Source organism: Gekko japonicus, unplaced genomic scaffold (genome assembly GCF_001447785.1).
Source record: "Gekko japonicus isolate JY-2015 unplaced genomic scaffold, Gekko_japonicus_V1.1 scaffold868, whole genome shotgun sequence".
Classification (NCBI taxonomy): Eukaryota; Metazoa; Chordata; class Lepidosauria; order Squamata; family Gekkonidae; genus Gekko; species Gekko japonicus.
This window is the reverse complement of record NW_015175381.1, coordinates 583,753-593,968: the sequence shown is the minus strand read 5'-3', so window position 1 is coordinate 593,968 and position 10,216 is coordinate 583,753. Positions and strand designations below refer to the sequence as shown.

The 10,216-nt window shown below is 42.2% G+C and overlaps 1 protein-coding gene across 1 annotated transcript in view; it reads left to right on the top strand.

The window, feature by feature from the left end:
• The window catches only part of IGSF5 (immunoglobulin superfamily member 5), a 16,254-nt gene extending 6,649 nt beyond the window's left edge, over window positions 1–9,605 (top strand). Inside the window, exons 2-5 of the mRNA XM_015425578.1 lie at window positions 1,688–1,748; window positions 2,722–3,042; window positions 6,334–6,639; window positions 9,415–9,605. Of these exons, the coding sequence (XP_015281064.1) occupies window positions 1,688–1,748; window positions 2,722–3,042; window positions 6,334–6,639; window positions 9,415–9,605 (879 nt within the window). The remainder of the gene's footprint in view (window positions 1–1,687; window positions 1,749–2,721; window positions 3,043–6,333; window positions 6,640–9,414) is intronic.
• The last annotated feature ends 611 nt before the right edge of the window (window positions 9,606–10,216 follow it).

The window sequence follows — 10,216 nt, the reverse complement described above, 5'->3', positions numbered from 1 at the left end:
ACACCCCTGATCTACACACTATGTTATTTATTTATTTATTTATTTATTTATCTGATTTATCTGATTTATCTGATTTGTAGACTGCCCCATGTGTAGGGCTCAGGGTGGTGAACAACATATTCAATAAATACGTTTAAAAATCAGATTAAAACAATTAAAAACAATAAACAAGTTCTATAACTATTTCAGATGGTGCTTAGAGGACCAATTTATGTTCTTACCCTATGACAGGAGAGGAGATAAGGGGGAGGCCAGGCTCAATGAAACAACATTGCTGTCCTCAACCATAGGCCTGGCAGAACATCTCTCTTATAGGCCCTGCAGAACTGCACTGGGTCCCGCAGGACACAGATGTAATTAGGCAGAGAGTTCCACTAGGTCAGTGCCAGGGCCAAAAATGCCCTGGCTTTGATTGAGGACAGTCGGATAATTTTCAAGCCAGGGATCACCAGGAGGTTCTTCTCCCCAGAGTGTAATGCTCTTCTGGGGGTATACCAGGAGAGGCAGTCCCATAGATATTTTGGTTCCAGGCCGTTTAAGGCCTTAAAGGTTAGTACCAAAACCTTGAATCTGATCTGGATATTCAACCTGGAGCCAGTGCAGCTGGTGGAGCACTGGTTGGATGTGTGCTGAGTGGCAGAGGAGTTCCAGCAAGGACCCGGGCCACTGCATTCTGGACCAGTTTTAGTTTATGGGTCAGCCTCAAGGGTAGCCCTGTGTAGAGTGCGTTACAGTAGTCTAACCTGGAGGTGACTGTTGCATGGATTACTGTGGTTAGGTCAGGGTGAGACAGGAAGGTGGCTAGTTGCCTGATCTGGCTCAGGTGGAGAAACACCAGTCTAGCAACTTTTGTGATCTGGGGCTCCAGCACACCCAGGCTCCTGGTGGTTGGTAAGGGTGTTAGAGATACAGTCAAGAGCTGGTAGTTGGCACCCCAGCCCTGAAACCCCTCCACCCAGCCACAGAATCTCCATCTTTGAGTGGAGTTACTATGTAAGTCATTCTACAGCATTTGGATTTTTTAGTTTCTGTATGCCGCACACACACAGACACACACACACACACCCCTTTCAATTTCCCCCCAACTCAGAGGCAATATCAGGGCAGCAACCGATTGGCCACTCATAGACCCAACTCAGCCTGTACACTCTCACCACCATACCTGCTCACTACATAGATGGTGAAATGTTTTTCATTAGAAGTAATCTAAGATCATAAGAACATAAAAAAAAATCTTTACTGTATCAGACCAGTTGTCTATCTGGTCCAGCATCCCATTACCATACAGTGGCCAATCAGTTGCCTTGTAGGGCCAACAAACAGGGCGCAGAGGCCAAGGCCTTCCCGATGCTGCCGTCTAGCATTAGTGTTCAGACGTTTGGTTCCCCTACAGATGGAGGCTCCCTTCAGTCATTGTGGCTAGTAGGTCCTAATGGACCTCTCATCCTCGAATCTTCCTAATCCCCTTTTAAAGCCACCTGTGCTCATAGCCATCATAACATCCATTGGCAATGAATTCCACAATTTGATTATGCATTCAGTAAAGAAGTGTTTCCTTTTATCTGCCATACCTATTGCCCATCAACATAACTGGGTGCCTCTGAGTTTGGGGGGGGGAAGAGTTCTCTTTACTTACTGTCTCCACCCTCTGCATGTTTTTATAAACCTCTGGCATGTTCTCCCTTAGCAGACTTTTTCTCTTCTAAGATCAGCCCAGTGTAAATGGAGCCAGGGACCAGGAGAGGGAGGTGAGAGAGGAAGCAGGGCTTTTATGATCCACCTGTTATTGTGTCCACGTGGAGGAGTGGTTCAGACTACCTCAGCCCTCAGAGGGCTTGACAGTGGGATAGAAATACACTAAATTAAAAACACATTCTAATACCCAATCATTTTTATGATCATGTTGATGGTTTCTATAGATACACTTCTAAAAATGTAATTTTTTAAAATGTAGCCTCATTGATTTTAGTAGGAACAATTGATTACAGCTAACATGTAAAAGTGCTCTGGTGCTTTGTTTTTCTTTAGTCAAGCCATGAGAGATGGATTTATTTATTTATTCGATTTTTATCCCACCCTCCCGCCGAAGCGGCTCAGGGCGGCTTACAACAATAAAACCAATAAAACAATACCTCTAAAACAATATACAATACATTAAAATCACAATTTACCCACATTATAACATACACAAGACGGCATTATAACATACACAAGATGGAAAGGAGAGATTACTTACAGCAGGAAAATGGTATAGAAAGGAATGGTGTGACTAAATTCTTGCCCTGTTCCTTACTACTCCAAATTGCGCTTCCGGTTTCAAAGTTGTTTTAGAAAAAATAATCAGGACACTGTCCCACATAATAACATGTAATGTATACTTTGACCCATATATGCTCCAAGATAAATGGTCAGTGAGACACATTGTGTTCAAGTATAGCCTCAGGGCAAATATACAGTACAGAATAATTGCTTGTTCTTTATCACTGATATACATAGGGATACCGGATACTGGTATCACTTTGTTTTTCCAAAGTGTTAACCAAGTTAATAAATCTATAACCCTTTTTTCCCTTTCTGTCAAATTTTTAATGTTCTTGAGGTATCAAACACATTCCAGTAGAGTGTTTTATAGAGATTATCATGATGAATGTGAAAATAAACTAGAGACACCTTTATTTAGGTGTTGGCCTGACTGTACCTCCTGCTTTTTCTGCTTTTCAGACCCTGGGTTTGGCTCTTCCATCATAGAAGGCCCCAGCAATTTAACAGCACTTGTTGGTACAGAGGCACATTTTCACTGTACAGTGTCAGAGGGCTGGCAAATTTTGATATGGCTTTTTGAAGAACAGCCTATACTGTCTGTTACTTATCCTGGAAAGGTAATAATAACAGATAAGAGCTACAGTCAACAAGGGTACAACAAAAGTACCGAGTTTACCTCAGAGCTGACAATATACAATGTTCAGCTGAATAATTCTGGAAGAATTGAATGCAGCATCCAGATACTGGGTGGCAATCAGTATGCATTTCTTTCTGTTCAAGGTGTGTATATGTTTTCTTCATCATTCAGTTTGTACACTTTTTAAACAAAAAGCTCTGTAGGCTTATAGCAAGAATAGTTCATGTTCCATGTAGATATTATTTCCTCTCTCCCCCCTTTTGTTCTCTCAAAAACCTTTAAAAAGTCTTGTAGCATCTTAAAAACTAACAGATTTATTATGGCATAAAATTTTGTGGACTGCAGAGTTCACTTAGTCATAGGCATAAAGTGAATTCTCAGTTGGCAGACATATGTGTAAGCGCACGCGCGCGCACACACACAAGTATGCAGGAAAATAATTAAACAGTGGTGCCAAAAGATCATGACATGGACGTGGCTGCAGTAGGTCTGTGACATTGCAATATATCAGTAAGATTGTAAAGGTGAGAATAATGACATTTTCACAGAATCAGGAACTGATAATACTATCATTAGCTATTCTCATTTACACAAAACCTTGCTAATTTAGAATTGCTACTCACCAGCAAGAGTGGGCATCCAAACATAGGCACAAACTCCAGAACAAATCCAAACAATCATTCTGTCCCCATACTGTTTAGAATCTAATGACCATCATACAATCAGTGGCTCATTTACTTGTTCATTTTCCAATGTGAAATGTACCATCACTTGCCAGAATACTCTCTGGGCAGGAAGATACATGGACGGACACAACTTTGACGTCCAAAATGACAGCTCGCAAAGGCCACTATTTCAGTCTCTCTGGAAAATTTGCAGCTGATTCCAATGCAATCACTTCAAAGGAAGGCTTTGGTGTGACACTACTGGCCTTGAATTTGTCAAATGTGATTTTGTTCAGCCTGAACTCAAGCCATAACTGCACCCTTCTCAGTCCATTGAAGTCAAGTGGCTCAGAAGGGTATTAAACCCTGCTTAGGATGGCACTGATAGTTAATTAGGTAGTATTATCACCAATTATTGAGGAATTTCAGACAGGCGATATATTCCGGTTCAGGAATGGTTCCCAAACGGTTTCTGGTCTGACATTTCAGACAGAACTGTTTTAGAACCGGTTCCCTACCGGAATATATTTGTACTTTCACACACAAACGCTTCTGTCCCATTCAGGAAACGGGGCTGAACCGTTTTACCTGTAAACCACTTCTAAGTAGTCTTCAGTTTCTTCTCCCGGATCTGAAACACTTTTCCCCGCCGTTTTTCGCCCACGCAGGCGATCTCCAGCTTTTTAAAAATGTTCACTTTAGAGCACTATAGCGCTATGACACAACAGCAAAACAGCATCGTAGCAACCCCATTGGAATGCCTGGAGTGTTGTGTTACAGCGCTATAGCGCTTTAAAGCGAACGTTAAAAAAAGCCAGAGATCGCCTGCGCAGATGAAAAACAGCAGGAAAAAGCGGGAAAAAGCAGTGCAGTCTGAAATGGCAAACCGCTTCAGATCCAGCTGTTTACCGTTGGGGAAAGCCATGTGTGAAATGGCAGCCCTATACCGGTTTACTCCATGACGGATCAAAAATGGCTTCAAACCGGCTTAAAAGGGTAATGTGAAATTCCTCATTGTTGTTGTGAGTAGATAGGGTTGCCAGGTGAGTCTGACAAGCTGGTGGGGGACTTACCAGGAGGCTCCATCACAATTAAAGGGACCACATTCATTTTAAATGACTTCCCTCCACTGAAAATAATGGAGGATGGGGTCACCTCCTTCTGGGGTTCATAGAATTGGACCCCCGGTCCAATATTTTTGAAACTTGAGGGGTTTTTGAGGAGAGGCACCAGCAGCTCTGCTGCAAATTGGGTGTCTCTACTTCAAAAAACAGCCCCCCCCCCAGAGCCCCTGATTCCCATGGATTGATTCTCCATTATACCCTATGGGGACCAGTCTTCATAGGGTATAATGGAGCACTCAGTGGCCATCCCCCTGCTTTCTGATAGCCCTGGAGCAGGGGGAGGGGCTTCAAATCGGGGATCCTCTGTCACCAACTGGGGATTGGCAACCCTATGAGTAGGTCAGAGCATAGAGTTTTCAGACTGATTGCTAGAGTGTCACCTGGCGCCATGCCCAGCGTCACTTCCAGGCAATGTCATTGTGGTGCGCACGTGCGCATGTCCCAGATTGGGACTGACTCTCCCCTGCTGCGCCAGGTAAAACACTTGGCAACCCTATGCATGGGAAACATTTAAAAATCTAATGTGCCCTTCAGAAATAATGAAAGGGGTTGATATTCAATTACAAGTGCAATGCCACCTTAGTGAACCGGTATCACAGATATTAGTGCCAAACTTATTTGCTTTGAAAATATTCACCTTCAGGCCAGTTTGGATAGATTGTAAAACATAATTTATCAGAAATTGAGCATGAGAGTCAAAATGCCCCATCATAGCAGAGTCTGCTGTGGTTCACTACAAAGGTGCAATTCCAAAACCTTTTCTTTCTGGGTGTACAAGCACTATTTCATCTTTGAGAGCGACCTGTTGATTCCAGCCTCTAGCCAAGATGTAAAGCCCACTTGTACTGTGAATTCTGCAGCTTGAATTGCCAATATGCTAGAAAAATACTGGTCTTGTTGGATTTTTTTTCCCTTTTGGGTCAGTTGCCGGAAAAACAACAACAAAACCAAATCTTTTTAGGTGATGAAATTATGCCTTTGGCTGTGTTGCTGGCCATAGCCCACACTGCTGGAATCTTTCACTGGGCCCATTATTATCTCCTGGGCTCCTTCCATTGCTTGCATCCCCCCCCCTTCAGCTAGCCATCTCCAACAACCCCAGTGATTTGCACCTTGGTAACACCTTCCCAAAATTCCTGTGATTGGTGGATACTGAAGCAGCAATTGGGAAAAACATTATTTACATATAGATGATGTACTCCTTGTGTTAACAATGCTGTCTATCACCATTTTTAAAGAATGCATTCAGAAACGTGTCATAAGCCTCCATACATTTGCCTCAAAGAGGCAAATTGTTACCTTTCTAAAAACATTGCAGTCAAAATAAATTGCATCTTTTAAAGGTGGTAATGAAAGGAAAAATATAGTATATGATCTCTTTTTGGAAAGTGACAGATCAGCATGACCACAGTGAATCAGTACTTTTTATTAATAAGAACTAGGGAATTGCTTCTGTGTCTGAAATTATCTCTGGGATGTTATATGAACAGATGTGAGAGACACTGAAAAGATAACGGAAACTAATCAGTTCTAGAAAAAGAGTAATATTTTTGTGCAATTTTATAACAGAGTATAATAAAACCAGAACTATGAACACTGTAAAATAAGCTATTCTGAAGGAAGAAAACTATCTTTTCTCCAACAGTTAATGGATCTTTGAATATCAAAGATCACAACTTGACAGTAAGAGAGAACCAAACAATTGAAATAGTTTGTGAAGCTGTTGGATGGGATCCTGCTCCACACATTACCTGGATGTTAAATAATATTACACTAGATAATTCAAATTATATTACCAACTGGAGTCAAGGATCTAATGGCTTGTACAATGAAGAGAGCATCTTGACCCTCATCCCACTGACCAATTCCTCTGTGATTTGCTTAGCTACTATACTTGCGCTCTCTAAACCTCAATCTGCAACTGTGGCTCTTCTTGTGTATCCTCCTCCAAGTAAGTGAATAGTCTCAACTATGCAATTTTGGGTCATTTTCAAAACCTTATATTTATTGTCATGCAATCTGATATGTACAAATATAAGGACTACAACTTGGCTCCAGGTTATGGTATTGTGTAGAATTTGTATTGTGAGAATGCTTAAAAGGAGTCCACAAAATCTGATGAATGTCATGGGGACTTCTTCATGTTATGATGTTCAACACGGAATGGCTCAGAGCACTCATGGCCAGTCTGGTGATGTGTAACATCGATATGTGCCAGGATGGCAAATAAAGGCCGAGTTCAGACTGGCAGTTTGAAGCGGGAGGGAGTCGTGGCAAAAAAGACCCAGAACAAACTGTTCCGGGTTTTCTCGTTCACACTGCAGTGACTGATTCGGGAGCATACTGAGAGGAGGCACAAGGGAGTATTCACATCGTTGGCCCAGAGGCACAGCTGTAAGGCGCGGCTTTTTTTGGTAATATGGAGATATGCGCTTATGCGCATAAGCGCACAAGAAAAACGCGGCTTTCGGCGTTCACACTTTGTTGGTGTGGGATAATTGCACTTTCCAGGGTTTGATACCACTTTCATCTGGTATCTTTTAAACTCGGGGGGGAAGCATTACAAGACGGGTTGAGTATGGCTGGGGAACGCCGGACAGATGTGCCTGTGTGAACGGCCCCTTTAATCCGGTTGTGGAACGTTTCTGAAACGTGCCTATTTTGGGGCAAACTGCCAGTCTGAACCAATGTTCCCTCTAAGCTGTTGAGTCTTGTGAGCAAAAATTCTACTTTGTGAGCTCCTGGCATTAAAGTTGCGAGCGAGCGATTTGGCTACGGTATAAATTAGTTTGCTCTGGATCCATCCTTCCTGAGCTAAGACAAAAATGTGTGAGCTGGAGGCTAAAAAAGTGTGAGCTAGCTCACACTAACTCAGCTTAGAAGGGAACACTGGTCTGAACTCGGCCAAAGTGTCACCACATTGTATTCTTTCCCCCCTAAAGATTAATGTACGTGTTCTTCTGGAATTTTGGATGGCTGTGAGTTGGAGATTGGTAGGGCAATCCTAAACATAGTGACACCTTTCTAAGCCCATTGACTCCAATAGACTTAGAAGGATGTAACTGTGTTTGGATTGCACTGTAATTCACTCTGGAAAGCAAAGCAACCATAATCACCTGATCATGCTTTAGAAGCTTTCTATGATTTGTGGGATTATTGTAATAAATTTGTTTCCCTCTCTTAAATGGGATAGCAATCTAGGTATTTCTGTGATAGCATGGGCTGCTAATTTTTAACTCTGTCCTTTTTATATAATATGGACTTCATTGCTTATTAATATGGCTACTGTGTTTTGTGCAGAATTGTATGGAATGGATTAGATGCAATGGACTGGATCTCATACATTTGGGCTGTGGTCACACACATGAAATAATCCACTTTCAATCCACTTTCAGTGCACTTTCCAACTGGATTTTGCCAGTTCACACAGTAATATCCAGTTCGAAAGTGTACTGAAAGTGGATTCAAAGTGGATTATTTAGTGTGTGTGACCGCAGCCTTGTTCTCCTAATGGTGGTGCTTTTCTTTGGTGTTAGGAGCCTCATGGTAATGCAATAGGCTGTGGAGGGTCTTCTTGTGTCAGTGAAAGATTCGATGCATACATTGGAGGAAGCACCACAGTCAGTGGCATTGATCTGTGGATCTAACCCACTTATGGGTTAGAATATATTGTCAGTCATTTTAGAGATGTACTTTTGCTTTTTTATTGCTTTCTTTGTATTCTTTGTATTTGTATTGCTGTTGTTAGTAGAAAGAATTTGTTGTTCAGTTGCACAGTCGAGTTGCGACCCCATGAACCACATCACGCCAGGCCCTTCTGTCTTCCGTTGTGCTCCAGAGTTTGCTTAATTTCATGTTCATTGCCTCAATAACACTGTCTAACCATCTCATCCTTTGCCGCCCCCTTCTTCTTTGACCTTCAATCTTTCCAAGTATCAGGGTCTTCTCCAGTAAGTGCTTCCTTCTCATTTGGTGGCCAAAGTATTTGAGGTTCAGCTTCAGTATCTGGCCTTCCAGGGAACAGTCAGGGTTGATTTCTTTTAGGATTGACTGATTTGATCTCCTTGCAGTCCAAGGGACTCTCAAGAGTCTTCTCCAGCACCATAATTCTAAAGAATCTATTCTTCAGCGCTCAGCCTTCCTTATAGTCCAACTCTTGCAGCCATACAGTACTACTGGGAATACCATTGCTTTGACCATACGGACTTTTGTTGGCAGGGTGATGTCTCTTTTTTTTATTATGCTGTCAAGGTTTGCCATCACTTTCCTCCCAAGGAGCAGGCATCTTTTAATTTTATGGCTGCAGTCACCGTCTGCAGTGATCCTGGATCCCAGGAACGAGAGGTCTGTCACTGCTTCCACGACTTCTCCTTCTATTTGCCAAGGAGTGATGGGGCTGGATGCCATGATCTTAGTTTTTTTGATGTTGAGTTTCAAGCCAACCTTTGCGGTCTCCTCTTTTACCCTGAGCAAGAGGCTCTTGAGGTCCTCCTCACTTTCTGCCATTAGAGTGGTATCGTCTGCATATCTGAGGTTGTTGATGTTTTTTCCAGCAATGTTAATTCTGGCTTCTGAATCATCCAGGCTGGCATTTCTCATGATGTACTCTGCATATAAACTAAATAAGCAAGGGAACAATATACATCCTTGTCGTATTCCTTTTCCTATGCTAAACCAACCAGTTGTTCCATATCCTGTTCTAACTGTCGATTCTTGACCCTTATAGAGAGAATAGGCCTTTCCAAAACAGATACTGAATTAAGACTGATGTGGATTCAGGTTGTTAGAGAGGGAATTTGGCTTCATATATGCAGAAATGACTGTTTACAGGAACTTCAGCTTGAACAAGAACTTGAGGCTGAATTCATTTTTGGTGATAACAGGACAAATAAAAAGAAGAAAGATGGCTTGGGTTAATATTTTCATCCGATAAAATATCAACAAAATGAAAAAGAATTGACTTTAACCTCTATTTCTTGATAGGGCTTTAGCTACTTATGGAAAGAGATGGGGACATGGCACAGTGGTAGAGCATCCCCTTGGCATGCCAAAGGTCCCTGGTTCAATCCCCAGCATCTCTAGTTGAAAGGATCAGGTAGAAGATGATGAGAAAAACTGCTGCCTGAGACGCTGGAGAGCCACTTCCAGTATGAGTAGACAGTACTGACCTTGATGACCCAAGGGTCTGATTCAGTATAAGGCAGCTTCATGTATTCATGTGAAGTCCTGGGGTGGATCAGAATCACAAACCTGGATTGAAATAAGGGGAAACTCCAGAATTCACATGAGTACATGAAGCAGCTTTATACTAGGTGGGATCTAGTCATCTTTTCCACTTTTTACTTAATCAGATACAATTATTTTCCTTACTAGAGCCCCTGTTGGACATGGCTTTTGTCTATGCAGGTCTAATGATACTCAGCAATAACCTCCAAAGGAAGTTTAGAAAATACTTTTGGCTTAGTTTGTACTGAATGCTCATCCCTACTTAGGAGCGGGACACTCCTGCAGGGCGTAGCAGGAGTGCC